General features: G+C 39.3%; 1 protein-coding gene across 1 annotated transcript; it reads left to right on the top strand.

Moving 5' to 3' along the window:
• The first annotated feature begins 745 nt into the window (after positions 1–745).
• On the top strand, positions 746–14,451 carry LOC107317694 (E3 ubiquitin-protein ligase RNF170-like). Its single transcript, XM_032446182.1, has 7 exons — positions 746–916; positions 5,370–5,568; positions 6,484–6,718; positions 8,718–8,826; positions 11,878–11,951; positions 12,421–12,531; positions 13,203–14,451. The coding sequence occupies exons 3-7, from the start codon at positions 6,716–6,718 to the stop codon at positions 13,506–13,508; spliced, it is 603 nt and encodes a 200-aa protein (XP_032302073.1). The 5' UTR covers positions 746–916; positions 5,370–5,568; positions 6,484–6,715; the 3' UTR covers positions 13,509–14,451.
• The last annotated feature ends 990 nt before the right edge of the window (positions 14,452–15,441 follow it).

Genomic DNA, 15,441 nt, shown 5'->3' with positions numbered 1-15,441 from the left:
CTTAAAATACAGAATCAGGTTTAAAACTCCCGTCTGAAATATCTATGAATAAAGCTCTAAGAATTCCTTCATAACCCTTCAATGAACATACCCTCAGATATCAGATATGTTTTTGGCTGTTCTTTAAGATACACACCTTACTCTTCTGTTATTGATTCTTTGTCAGATTAAAACCATAGTGGATGAATTGGGCAGTACTATATGACCTTCCCCTCTTAAAGCCATTCAGCAACACAAAAGGCTTACTTAAAACAGGCTTTTTTGTTTGTTTTCATGTTAGTTTTGCTTTTTAAACACTGAAGTCCCACAGACTTTTATGCTAGAGTTTGTACTGCTGAGGTCATTTGTTTTCTTAATCATTTGTTTTATTGTATTATTTCTGCTTTTATCTCTTTAGCTTGCCCATCAGGCTTCATCATTTAGCTACAACTCCTTCCTCCTGATATTTTACGTCATTACCTTTGCAGGAAACACCACATCAACAACACTCACCCCTTTATGCAGCATCCCACTCAGTTCCCACACACGTATCATTCTCCACACCCTCCTGTTCATCTCACATACACTCCTTCTACAGATTCAACATCTCACACAGTTTCTTTATATGGTTTCTGCAGGCAGCTCCTCTTTCCTGGGTTTACACTACATGTGCCAGTGAATTCCAGAAGCCACCAGCTGCTTTCCAGGGAACACGGAGACAAGAGCAAGCAGATGCCACAGTACCAAAGCAGGACAGATTAGCTGGGCAGGCTCTTCAGCCATGAGTGCAGGTGGTACTATTTCAAGTCCACGGTGATGTGGCAAGCATGTCATGCCTCGTGATGATGAGACAAGTATAGAAGCCAGGAAGGCAACCCACTGCTCAGGGTCAAGTACAGTCCCGTGATCAGCACAGTGATGAAATGCTTTGTTTGAGGTCAGTGGAGCTCATTCCACAGGTCACAATCCAGGAGGTCAGTGAAGTCTATAGCTATAGTAACTGAGCTGAAGGCCCAGGGCTGAGTTGAAATAGAATTCATGGTCTCATGGGCAGAGGGTGTGGAGAAAGGCACCAGGTAAAGCCACTAAGGCCCGTTAGGGCACTCAATGCCCTGACAACATGCTCTGCTTTCAGTGGTGTCATTTTCCATAAGTACAGAAAATACTGCAGAGAGTACATTTCCTCTAGAGGGCTGTATAGCACAGACAGAAGGGAAGTGTCTGATTCTACCAGGGTCTAATAGCCCTATTTCAGGGCTGCTTCTAGTTCAAAAGCATTAAGAAATTATTCATATGGGATGGTTATACTGGAAAGGTAATACAGACTATATATAGTACAGGGAGGTTGGTTGAGATCTGTAGGTCAAATGCTAATTGCAAAGCAAAGGCAAAATGTATAGGTTTGATAATCTGGGATTGTATGAGAAGAGATTGGCTCAGCCATACTCTGCAGCTATTGTGTCACTTCAGATGTGGGATGCCCTATGATGAAGAGCTCACTGAAATAACAGTGTTTCAAAGGAATGCTACAGAAAACCGCAATACAAATGTGTGTCACTGTATCTTCCCAGTTGCAGCTGTAGAAGGGCATGGGCCAGCCATCCTCAGTGTTCAGTCATGGGATAGAAGTAGTAGTAAGAAGCAGAAGCTGTGTACATTTATATAGAGTTGAGGTGGTTGGGTTTTAATCTTTGTTGTTTCTTCACAAACTTCAGCTCACTTAAACTGAGTAAATTCTGGTTTTGTGCCAATCAAGACAAAGGACTATGACCTGTAATGACATTCCAATCTAGTTTGGCACCTCACACCAGCACTGTAGTTCAATCTCGTGACATCTTACGTCTGGTATTACCTACATTTTAAAGTCAAGATAAATTACTTCTTATAATAGGAGCTTATTTAAAACATGTTCACTCTTTTTGATGCTTCCTTTGCTTTCCTGACAGAAGAATCTGACAGTCTTTTAGTAAGGGCTGTCTACTTTTAATAACAACAAAGAATGGCATTTACTACAGTAATTTAAATTGGTAGACAAAAATAAAACCTTTGATTTTTCAATAGGATTTACAGTAGCTCCAATTATTTGAATATTTAGTTTGTACAGTACATCTTGGTGATTTGTATGGCAAATACGTGGATCTCTTGTGGTTTAACAATATTCTTGTTCTTGCTCCAAAATGCTCACTTATAAATCTACAATCTAGGACAGATTTTTTTTTTTAAGCACTTGGAAACAAAGAGATTGGAATGAAAAATCCCAAACAGTGACACTTGGTGGATAGTTATGTAATGCACACATTCCTAGCCCTTAGAGTACATGAAATGAAAAACGAATCTCAGCTTTTCTATCATATTTAGTAGCTTGACAGCTGCAATTTATGAAGTATGCACTTCTGTACTGATAATAGCAGGGTGACAAAGGCTACAGCAAATGAGAACACCTAAAATCATAGAATGTAAAGAAAAATACACGTTATTCTAATTGAACTCATTGGGCTGACTGAACATTTTCATCAATACCTTGCTGGTCTTGCCCAGGTATGTGTCTCCTGATTGCTCAATAAACAGAACTGCAGGTCACTGGCACCCAGTGCTGTGTGTCTTGTGATCACTGCTGCACCCCCATGCCCCGGAGTCTGTTATAAAGTTACCAAAGAGACCTTTGTCAGCTGGAATAGTCACACCAATCTATTGCTTACTCCTTTGGGGCACTGGCTTAAAAAATGGGCGAACAGATAACTTCATTATTGCTTTCCAATCTTACCATTAATTGCATTTTACAAGAGTAACAACTCCCAAAGAAAGGGAGGTATGCAGACAACCTTACCACTGCCTGGCTTCGCCTCCTTATTTCTAGCTGGGAATAAACATCCAGAGAAGATTAAGAGAAGGGAAGAACAAAACCAAACTGAAACAGTAAAAAGAGGCAGCAGTGATGACTGAAATGCTGACCATGGCAACTGACCATGGAAACTTCACGTCGATGCACTTGTTTGAGTTGTGGTGAGGCCAGGAGGTTTTTGTTTTCTGCATCTCCCTTATGAGGGGAAGGAAGATGCACAATATAGAGCTTGTGTCTGTTTTGCTGATGATACAGTTAACCAGCTTGACCAACTACTGTGCTACTATATCCATGTATCCCAGGTGTTTGAAGGAGATCCTATTGATTTTCCTTTGAAAATGCTCTACAATACATTCCAGGTCAAATATATCCTCAAGGTAATGGGAGCAATGAAATAACTATGAACATAAAATTTGTTTTCCTATGTAACTGAAGTATCTATTTTGTAATATACTTCAAAAGATTTGTCTATTACAGGGGATGAAAAGCATTCTAATGTATTCATTACAAAGCAACAACAAAAACCATCAGGAATTCTGGAAGTTTTAAGTATTTCTGAAAATTAATATTTTGTATGAGAATATATTCCTCAAAGGAGTCTTGTATTTGGGCTTCTCTGAAAGGTAGATATATTTCCACATGGAATAAATGCCTTTCAATCTCTTTCCCTTGTGGAGGGAGAAATGAGAAAGGAAATTCACTTAGCAGGCCCAAGAAGACAAGGAAGACTATAGTGAGACAATCTTACATGGTCACTCCTGAAAGAAATAGAAAATATGAGTGCACTGAGTGACAGACAATATCTGCTTTAATACTCTGCAATTCCCAAACAAGGGGTGGTTGAAAAGGCATGGAGATAATGCCACAGAAGCAAAAGTCATGATATCTCCCAAGGTTCTATAGAAAACTACGCTGGAAACAAAGTCAGAGGTAGAAAACTAGCTGCATTTTTGGCTTCATATGGAAGGAGAAAAGAAAATGGTAAAGATCTTTAATGGTCTACCTCAAAACTCTCAGAATCAGGAATTGTCACAAGCAGCGACTTCAGGATGAAGTACTTACACCTCTCTAACGTTGCTTCTTCTCAATGGGATCTCACCTTCTCATTGCAGCCTTCTTTCCCAACACACTCTACTTTCCTCATTTGTTTTCCTAACATTTGTCAATCTCCTCTCTGCCCTTTTCTATTTCAGGCACTTTGTTTACTTTTTCACACATACCTGCACTTCTATTTTGGTACTCTTATCTTTTGTGTGTGTATGTGTGCATACAATGGACGAGGTCACAAGAAGCAATCTTTATAGTCTGATTCTTTGTCAGGGTACTGCCATATAGTCTGCCTTGCACTCACAAACTAAGTGTGGTAAAATATCTGATCTCTAAAAAGACAAAATAATTTTCAAAACTATATTCCATACTACTATTAAGAAACATTATCATCAGTATTCAAGATCAGCTGAATAGAGCGTTAATAACCTGTCCATTCCTGTTATGTTTGACAATTCTTAACATCTATACATTGTCATAAACAATTCACTCAAATATATGGCTTAAAAATTAAAAACTACATTTTGTGCTTGGACCTTTCTTTTAAGATAAAAGTTACAGTACACTGATTTTGTACAAGTAATTCTCTTGTGTTTCCATTTAAAAAGACTTTTCCCCTGCTTTCCTGATGCAATTCACTGACACTGGTCTGACATGCTTTCCTTTTACTTAGGAGCCATGTTAAAAGCAGCTCTGAGAGCCTGGATCTTCATCTCAGCAGAACACAGTAACACCGCCTACATATTGTGTATCCAGCAGCCAGAATTCACCACTCTTACTTCCCAGAATGGAATTAGGTCACAGCTGGGACATACTGGGAATTCATAATGCAAAATTCCATCTCAGCCTTAAATCCCTGACTTTGTGTCAGATGTCATTAAATAGGCTCTGCTCCAAAACTCTGCCAGGAAGTGCTATTTCACATCTTTATACATCTCAATCCAAACTTCTAGTCGGGAAGTAAAACAGGAAACTTTTATGTGGAAAATTGTGAATTAATAATGCAGTAATACAAGTGCTTGGCATGAACAGACCAACTGAAGCCAACTGTTGACTTCGATGGAACTACTTGACCACTTTAATTCTAATGGTAACTGAGGAATAGTAGGTTGAGTGCTATTAAAAAATGAAAACAAAATCCTGCTTACTGAAACAATGCAGCTTTTATTATCCAGTTTCCAAGAACAGCCTGTCCATAAGGAAATAAGCTGCTGCAAGAGGCGCTGCTCAAATGCATACAGCTCTTGGCAAGTAAAAGGAGATCATCTGGGTTCATTTCACCTTTATGGCAAGTTCACAGTCTTTTTCCTATTGTTTTAGTACTGAAACTCCCTCTGACAAAACAACCCCAATCCTTTCCTTAGTAAGCTGTAATGAAATGCTTGTGTGACCTAGCAAAAATAATTTTGTGTGTTCAAAATTTTCCAATGAATAACCTTCCTGTCTAAAAATCAGACTCTTTATGAGGACTAACTGACATCCTTGTTATAAACTTTTATAGATGTAATATGCTGAGCAGAGAAGAGCAGCTGGAAAAAGGCTGGAGAGAACGAGCTACATTCAGATACTTGGGGAGTCCACTGGGGTGAAGCACTTCAGCAGAACAGCCTGAAAAGGATTCCACTACATAACCCACGTCATTTCTCTGGAAAAAGAAACAGCTCTGGCTTCTGCATCTGTTAGTCTGGCACCTCCAGCAAGTAATTAAATCACACTGTAGATTTGTATACATACTTAGATAAATAATAAATGACAGCTATCACACTGTCATGCAAGCATGCATGCATACCCAGGGCAGGAAATCACATACAGTATTTCATTTGTTGCCAATTTATCTCTAACAAAGTGAGGAAGATGCCCTAGGGACTGGTGACTAACAAGGAGCATTGTTTATGCTACAAATCCCATCCGGTTATTAGTCTTTGAAAAGTGTTTTGTTTAGCTTATTGATGCTTCAGCAGGAATGCCAGGGGCATTGTTTTTGTACTAAATGTATTTCTATTCCAACATTACTGACTCCCACTCAACCTCTCCAGAAGAGGTTATGCGTTACTTGAGGGCTGAAAATTAGGCACGTGCTTCAGTGCCTTATTGAATCAGGATCAGGGTGGTTAGTGCTGCATAAAAATCAAGACCTTGACAGGTTTCCTTATTAATTTTCCTTCAATTGAAGAACATCTTTGTAGAAATCAAGGCTTTCTTAAGGTCTACAGAGCACGACAAAGAATAAATACCTCATGAAGTATATACACTCATAAATTAAAACTTTAACAAGTTAGATCTGCTTCATTTCTACACTTTGCTTGCTTCATTGGGTGACATTGTGTTACACAATCTAATTCTGCACTTCTGCAATACTAAAGTATCACAAATGTCTGGCAAGTTTTAGGCCTCTTTCGCAATAGTACTACAGTTAATCTTTTGTCCACACAATTGATAGGCTGCTATTTTATCACGTTATCAAAATACCTGTAGTGCGCCCTTGATCAAGTTAATATTTAAAAATAGTAATGCAATATTTTTATTACATTCAGGTATCTTTTTGATCATGCTAAATATCTTCTGGGAAGAAAACTTATTTTGGGTTACTTTTGTGTTTATTTGTTTTCCCGCAGGAACCCTGGTCTGTTTTTGGTTTTTAAAACAGACTTGCTTTATTGAAGAGAATGAAAAGCCACCTCACATTTCCTTCATAACCTTATTTAGAATATTTGAGAGACTCTTGCCATCAGGCAAGTAAGTTAATAATTGACAAAGACACACAGCAGCCTGCATGAATGACTCCACACCATAACACTGACAGCTGGCATAACTTACTGAGCTCCTCACAGATCCCTGCAGAGAGGAATGGTAAGCTAAATTTTTATGTGCATCTTCTGAATCAAGGCAGGAGAATGGTTATATATAAATATTTGAAGTATTTATTAATCCTGTTAATTATTAGATTAGTTTTGGATAATTCACACAAAGAAGCTCTCCTTTGTAAAATGTCCTGCTCTTATTTTACTTGTGAACTTATTTGATGCTTTCTGTCAAATAATGAGCTGTCCAGTGTCTCATCACTGATCATCTCAGTTGTCCTGTAACCAAGGCAGGGAGCAACTGCTCACTCATCACATGAAGCAGTTCTGTTAATTGGTTTTTAAGCTTACATTCCATCTCTTCCATCACGCTGACTCATCAGTGATGCTTGAAAAGCAACACTGTAGGAAAGATACACTGAGCTGAGCTGTATTGCAGAAAGTTTTCACACCTAGGAGCTTCTGGCTTTCTAATAACGGTATGATTACACTTTCATGTCTTTCTTTTGCATAGAAGTATAAAACCATGACAATACACTAGTACTACAGGCTTGCTTTTGTTCTACCAGAATCTTCTGAAATGCTCAGTTTTTATTTTGAGCCAAAAGCTGAATCCAGATTTGAAAAGACCACTTCCTTCCCCCCAGAAAAATGTGACCCTGACACACAGGGAATTTCTGGTTTGAAAGGCTTCAAAACCTGGCTTCTGATCACGTACTCCTATGTTCAAACTGCTTCAGATGTTAGCAGAAGTGACAATTTTAATTCTGCTGTTTCTGAATTACACGTTGAATTAGCATATGAAAAGATCCCTAGAAGTCTTATTTTGGGCCCAGTCACACTAAATGTTTTATTTTGTTATTACTATTTAGTGCCATTAAGAACTAACAGGCACAGGACACAAAATGCTAACTGCCATAATCACTACTCCAATCTCTAATGTAGTCTTCAATTAAAATGTTCCAAGACTGGCTCAAGATTTTGGAAGGGGTAAATTTATTTATTAAATTTATTGTTCACTAACTTCCTCAGTCAGGAATAACACCTTGTATTTAGCAGCACTTGATGCCCAGTACCTCTTAGATTCAAAAATTTACAGCATCCATAATAAGCACATGCACTGTTTAATTATCTACATAAAGAAACTCCTGTTTCTTTTTGTGGAATCCATCAGCTGTAAATCACATCATGAGAGCTGGACAAGATTCCCACATTGCTTCATTCAGTAAGAGAAAGGCTGCAAGGAAATGAAAATTGCTGCTCTGTGACATTCAAATGATTTCTCATCTGTACATGCAGATATTCTTCATCAGGTGTCACTATCAGAGGATCACTGTCTGTTTCCTTGCTGTACTTCATAAAGCCCTAACTTTCACACTCTGAGCACAGAGCTTCTCAACACTTGGCTGATGAGGGGCAGCCAGAACTGGTATCACACAGCAACATTCAATTTTCCCATTTTCTGAACAGTACAAACTCTGTTTCCACAGACTTGCCCACATTAAGTCAGCAGAAGATGAATCATCTGGAAAAGTTATAATTATTTGTCCCCTAGGAATCATATAGCATGTTAATTGCTGTACAACACATTCTAATACAAAATACACAAGTAGTTTTGACTTGTTGAGATTGAGAGGACATGAGTGCTGCTCACAATTTCCGTCGGTTACAGTCTGGGAATGCTGGGTTTCCCTTGACTCAAGATCTGTTACATAAACAGAAACACATTTGGTTTGCTTTGTTGTGAGCCAAAGAAACGTGTATAAATAAATGTGTGTTAGTACTTCACAGAAATAGCATAGCTACCTGATCAGTTAATGTAATATACGTGTGTGTATATACATGTAGTATATTTACAGACACAGAGGTTGGGCACTCCAAGCAGCTCCTCAGCTGACATAAACTATTCCAGTTTATATCAGTTGAAATAATTCACTTCTTGATCTGTATTAGTACTGAATAGGAAAGCAAAATACAGAACTGTATTTTTGCCTTTTTTGTATTTAATTGTATATCAAATACTGAAGTCTGCACTACTTCTCTTTCAGGAATCACTCCAAAGTCAGCAACCTAATAATCACAGTGACTTCAGCTGCCCTATCTGTCTCCAAACAGTGACCCTCCCAGTAGAAACCAACTGTGGACATCTATTTTGTGGTAAGTTTTCTGGGTTGACAGTGCAGTGCTTATAAAGGCCACTAAATGCAGCACACTTCCCACAGAGATATCAAGTCTTCTTGTGTAAGAACCATTCTAAGCACTTCTCCCAGTAATTAAAGATATGAGGAGCAGCTGAGTCCCTAGGATTTTCAGCCTAGAGAAGAGGAGGCTTTATGGCAGCCTGTGTTTTTGTCACAAGGGGAGCAGGAGGCAGCACTGATCTCTGCTCTCTGGTGACAGCAGCATGACCTGAGATAAAAGCACAGTGCTGTGTCAGGGAAGGGTCAGGCAAGGTGTTAGGAAAAGGTTCTTCACCAGAGGGTGGTCAGGCACTGGAACAGGCTCCCTAGGGCAATGCCCATAGCCCCAAGCTTCCTGGCATTCAGGAAGCCCTTAAACAACAGCCTTAGGCATCCTTGGTTTTTGGGTGGTGCTGAAAGAGCCAGTTGGACTCAGTGATCCTTGTGGGTCTCTCCCATCTCAAGATGTTTCTATGATTTCTGAACTAAACTCTCTCACTAGTAACAAGAAAAGTTTAATCTTGATATCACCAGGACAAATCGGTACCTTTTTCTGTTCGTTGCCTTTATACTTACAGGGGTCACTTTTGAAATGCCCATGAAGTCACAAGACAAGAGGTAACAAGTTTGTAGGGTGCTGTTAAATTACAACACAAGCTCATGGAATAATTAAAAGGCCCAGAAACTCACACCATTCGTATTAAACTATACGGAAGTGAACCTAGTTTCTCTCAGACCTCTGACATACTTCAGTAAGTTTACAAGCAAAGTTTACAACCTTACTGCCCCAGCTACTTATCAAATTTCTTGCTGAATGCTGTCGTCACCACTGCAGGGGGTGACAGTAAAGAACTGGAGTTTATGATCTGATGAGGTTGAAGCTGCCACTGAAGGTAGTTCAGTGCTCCTGTGCAATATAACATCAGTAAACTCTGGCAGAGGGTCATGCAGGCTGCTGGAGGCAGTAATATCTGATATTCTAGCAACAAGATATATCAAAAGGCACAGGGCAAAAACAAAGTTCCTTTCTGTGCTTTTCAAAGTCCTTACAGCAAATTTAATTTATAGTTACAAGCCACTGACACTTTCTTCATCACGTAAGACTGTTACAAAGAGACCTAAGCAGAAATGAAAACAAGGCCCTGCATTGTTGTTCATGTTGGTGCAATAAGAATGCACTTTTGTCTTGAGGAAGTGTCATTTTTTTCTAGACTGAAATAGTGCTCTCTCAGACCAGCCCCCCCTCAACACTGCTAATGTCTGTCCTCTGAAACCACAACAGACCAATGGGGTAGCAACAGCTCCAGGCATGCTGTAGTGCTCATCTACAACACTCATGACACCATTTAATATTTTAGTTTTTCCTCATGTTTTTGTTACTTCAGATTATTTTCTACCACACAGGAAAAAGGCATTTTGAATAAACCTCACTCCAGTAGAAACAGTAAGTGTATGGCCTCCAAACACCTTTCAAAGAATATCACATAAGTTACAGTTTCAAATACAGAGATAGACATGATGACACAAGTCATTAATTTCCCTCCATCTCTGGCCTGGTTAACTTTCCCTTTTCTGCCTGTGAATATGGCATTATTACAATCAAAAAGGTCAGCATGCTGGAAAGGTGATAGAGGAGCATAACAGCAAAGGAACTAGCATGATGTTACAAAGGAAAAGTACTCACCCAACTCCAAGGATCTCAGCTCACAAAAAAGGCTCCACAAGGGAGAGAATCTCTAACCAGAAACCCTTTCCCAGTGGCAGTCAGCACTTAAATGAGGTCTAAGAGAGGTGATGGCTCCACTGCTTTCTGTCCCACAGCTGAATTGCCTTCACCTGTGCTCCCAGGGCTGGTGGGTCCTTTCCCCAGGTGCTCAGTCAGTGGTTCAGGCCATGACTCAGCAGTTACTACACAGATGTAATGATTTGGGCTTTATTTTTATTTTGAGATTTGTGTAGAAGTACCATCTATAAGGTTGGTATATCTCGTTATCATTAGTTGTATCTATTTAAAGTTCCCCAAATACATAATCGTTTACACTCTGAGGCATAAATTCCAGTGCAATGCATTATCCATGCTCTATATTTATGTAGTAGAAGCATAAGGTGTCTGTTTTTCATGTCTTAAACAAATAAAATCTTACACTGGGCTTATCAAAACCATTCTGCATTGATCTAAGTCTGTTGTGACTGAAATCAGTAATGAACCTTCTCCAATACCCCATGGAACAGAGCTGAGGCAACGCTGAGCGCTCTTAATAAATTCCACTCTGGTAAAAGTTTTATTTAAAAAATGTGGCCAACCCAGAGTTTTTAAAGAAGATTAATGTGGACTTATTAAAAAAAAAAAGTCTGATTTTATTATTAGTAGTAATTCATACAGTTTGTCCTGAAGTTTTCCTTTTCAGCTTCAGTTTGAACCATATGTTCAGGAAGTTCAATTGAAAAATGATCCTTGTGCAATATTATTTCTTTCTAATTAACAAAACCCACAAAGGGATTTTAGAAAAACTTATGGACTCCCTCAGAAGGTTGTGGAGCAGGCTGGATTAAAACAGGATTTTGCCCATTTAATGAAAAATGCACTGAAGCACAGATAGGTCAACTTCAGAGGAGTCCTTCCTTTCCTGTTCTACTAAACACAGGATTTTGCATGTCGCAAACTTTAATTTCTATGGGGTTCTATTTTTAAAGCCCTCAAAGAACTATGAGATCCATTAGTACCCTATTGTCATCACTAGGATTGAGTACAGGCACAGTTGTGTGGATCGTGATACAGGGCCTGGACCCAGAGGGTCAAAGCAGTTCCTGAAGTCAGGCATGACGGCTGTCAAATGCAAAAGTTCAGGCAAAGGCTTGAAGCTGGTTGCCAGACCGAGTTTATATACACCACATGAGGGTTTAGATCTAAATGTAACCATGTTCCCAGCTAACATTTAATATTTAATAATAATTTATTTTTTATTTCTAATAAAAATTTCTATATCTAATATTTATCCTCAAATATACTTTTTCTTTTTTTCTGTAGGCTCTTGTCTAATTACATACTGGAAACATAGTCCTTGGTTAGGAGCAATCATCTGCCCTCTCTGCAGACAAAAGGTAAGATATCTCCCCTGCATTATGATAAATAGAAAATGACAAGCTTGAGCTCTTAGGATCAACTTTATTCATACTCTAATTTCCCATTGCATTTCAAAACCCGCTTGCAGTTGAATGACCCTGCAGCCAATCACATTTATAATTTGATACATCTTATCAAGCAACTCTGAAGTATTAAACAGGCCTCTGGCGTTTTACTTTTGTATGGCTTATTGAATCTCTGGGATAACATTCTGTAAAAAGCAACATGGGATTCCCTCATCTCCTCTGACTCCTGCCAGAGGCTGCCTGCTGTACAGGTAGGTTGGAGGCAGGTCATAAAAGGAAGATGTTCTTGCTGTTGTGGAACTGCTGGAACTGTAAAAAGGTCAATTTGTAATAGAGAGCCTATGAAGAGGCATGTACTACAAAACACTATCCTTTATATTGAAGATTACAGTGGTAATGCCTGTATTCTTTTCTTATGAAGGTGGTGGTTCTGGATAATGTCTCTTGTGAAAAGCTACATGATAAGCCAAGTAAACAGATTGTTCATGACATCAGAGCATACAACAAGCGTTTCTCAGGGCAACCTCGACCTGTAAGTATTTCTAAATCTACATTCACATAGTTAGTACTATGTAACACACAGAGGATTGCAAGAGACTCAGCAATGAGTACTGGTTTGTCTCAGTATGTGAATTATCTTTTTATACACTCACTGATGATATTATAAGGGAAGTCTTAACATTCGAGGCTGGAGTCAGCATCTCCAGTAACATCCTGTCACATCCCAGTGGGGGGCCCAAACAGGACTGTGGAGTCTGTTATGATCTGTGGACTAATAAGCACTGTGCATGAGAATGTTATTTTCCAACCCAACCAATTAGTATTAATGAGCAGGAATTATTCTTATAATGACTTGGTCCTACATTTCCCATCCGCACTAAAGTGAGACTTGAGGCCTCTTTTTTATGTACTGATAGCATACACTTGATGCCAGACTTTAAAGAAAGCATGTATACTCAAGGCAGCCATAAAGGCCCAGTTTCGAGAAGTGTCAAGCACAACACTCTATGCAAAGTGCTGGGGGGTGAGGATTGCCTTAGCAGTGTGCTTGTAGATACTGCAAAATAACTGACCTGCCTTGGTGAACTGGGACAGCACAGAAAGTTTTTGCATTCAAGAGATTAGAAGTGCTTAGAGACTTGTGCAGCTGAAAGAACTGCATGGATCAGAACGGAGCATAGCCTAACTCATCTGCATGTTCAGTTTGCAGATTACCTCTATGACATGCCATTATTCCTGACTCTTGCCTTGCGAGGAATCTTCACCTGGGGTGGTCTCATGTGCATTTTCTTCCTAAGAGTTGTTGTTTGCTCCTTCGGAACAATCATATGCTTATCGTCTCCTTTTGACACGATGCCTGGGCCTCTCTGTAGAACACTCGGAACAGCTGATGACATGGTGGTTGTTTCCCTTCTTTTCATTTGTGTGATAAACATTTGTCAGCAAATTGCAACAAACGGGGTAAATATGGCAAGGTCTGCAGCTCAGAGAATGCTGTCAGAATCCTGAGTGACTCAAACTTTGATTTTGCAGTCAGACTCAATCAAACAGTGACAGGCTTCTCCTCCATTTGGGGCAGCATGTGATGGATCTGTCATTCTGCTGCAAAGACTGAAGCAGGACTCAAGTGATATTTGGCATGGCCAAGTGACTCGATGTGCAATTGCTTAGAAGACTGTACCACTGTGTATTGACTAGACTCCTTCATGCTTCACATGTCTCCAACTTATCCTCATACGAAGTGCCTGAATTGAAAACGCCTAAGCCTATCAACAGGACCTAAAGTTACAGTGCCAGTCAACTTGCAGTTGAGACTTTTAGAACTCTTAAGCTTTGACATTTCATGTTCTGGTTCAATTTGAATACAATTTAATTTGAAAATTTAGCAAATTTCAGCCCACAGCTGATTATATATCCAATGGAATACAGATTTTTACAGCTCTACTGTGAGTCCAGCCCAATTCTAAAATTGGATGAGATGAACCTGGTAGTGATACTGGCCTGGAGCAAAAATCCAACTGTAAAATGCAAGTATTACAAGGGGAGAATGGCACAAAAGGATCACGCAAGAAGTGTGGGCAAATCTCTGTGTAAGTCTTTTGTCTAAACCCATGCAAAGCATACAGCTTTAACAAAGTCAGTATGAATGGTTGTTTCCTTTGGGGACTCCATACACTCCTTGTGTTTTCCTTGCAAGTCTCGGTACTACAGTGAGAGATAAAGGCTGCATTTCTGACGAGAAAGAAGTTGATGGGAAATGTGCTGAAGTTGCTGTGTGTGTTGAGTGTGACAAGTTAAAACTGCTGGTGGAGCGCCAGACAATCCTGAGCATCTGTCACCGTACAGTCTGTACATTTGTTATGTACTCGGAGTCAGTGAACTTCATTTTTACATAGGAGTTGTATATTAAAATTGATATATTAAAATATATGAATATTTATTGTTCACAATACACTGGTCTCCAACTGTTTTTCTTTTTACACATTTTCAATTGACATATTTTATTGTACCCTTTACTGTGTGCTATGATATAGCACTATGCCACAGTTATTCTCTTGCTTGTTATACTCTTCTTGTTACGATATTTGTTTCATTTTATTCCCATCAACTTTCATTGTCTTCAATTATGTCCCTGAACTTGTAAAGCTGTCTCTCCAAACAATGGGTACTTTGGAAATGGCAACAATTGCTTTTCCATGAAGCACAAGGCAGGAAGTGCATTGTTTCTTTAAAAAAACCTCCCAGATGTTTTTGAGTGCTGACTACAACCCCAGAAACCATTATTTTCCAAGTTCTCTAAGTGTAGTTTTGTTATTGTCTAACTTCTGTTTGTATTTAACTGGCAATAACAACCTATGCCAATAGAGAGGAGTGGCTTTGCTATCAAGTGTGTAAGGATGGAGCCCATGGTTATGGATATTCACTCAGTGGAATGGGGTTGCAGGTTGTTTCTGTGGAACAATAAAGGCTCAGCGTGAGGGTCACAAACTGCAGTATGGAGAAAAGAAGGGCTCTCATTAGTGACCTATAACAGAGTTACAGCCCCCAAACAGAACAGTGTCTTTTATTAAGAAGTAACAGACAAAGGGCAGAGAAAGAATTGCTGAGAATCTCACTGAAGGCCTTAGTAGTGTTTAGATCTTGCAAGATCAGAGCAGGATTGTCTGAGGTGAAATGTTTCTGTAGTGAACAAACCAAGGATCCAGCCCTTCTACTTGCATCAACAATGGGCTGGCTCACATCTGCACAGAGATTCATGTGCACTGAGAGTGAGTTACTTGCAAGAGACAAAACGGCTCAAATTATTGATCACAAAACCACTCTACTGCAAGAATGGAGACAGAAAAAGAGAGCAGGAAGCAAGAAAGCAGAAGGAAAGACTGCACAGCTGCAAAAACAGTGTCCAAATATGAACCACCAAAGATGGATGACAGGTAGAAAA

The sequence above is a fragment of the Coturnix japonica genome, chromosome 8 (assembly GCF_001577835.2).
Source record: "Coturnix japonica isolate 7356 chromosome 8, Coturnix japonica 2.1, whole genome shotgun sequence".
Lineage (NCBI taxonomy): Eukaryota > Metazoa > Chordata > Aves > Galliformes > Phasianidae > Coturnix > Coturnix japonica.
Note: the sequence above shows the minus strand (reverse complement) of the source record. Positions and strands in the feature narration are given on the sequence as shown.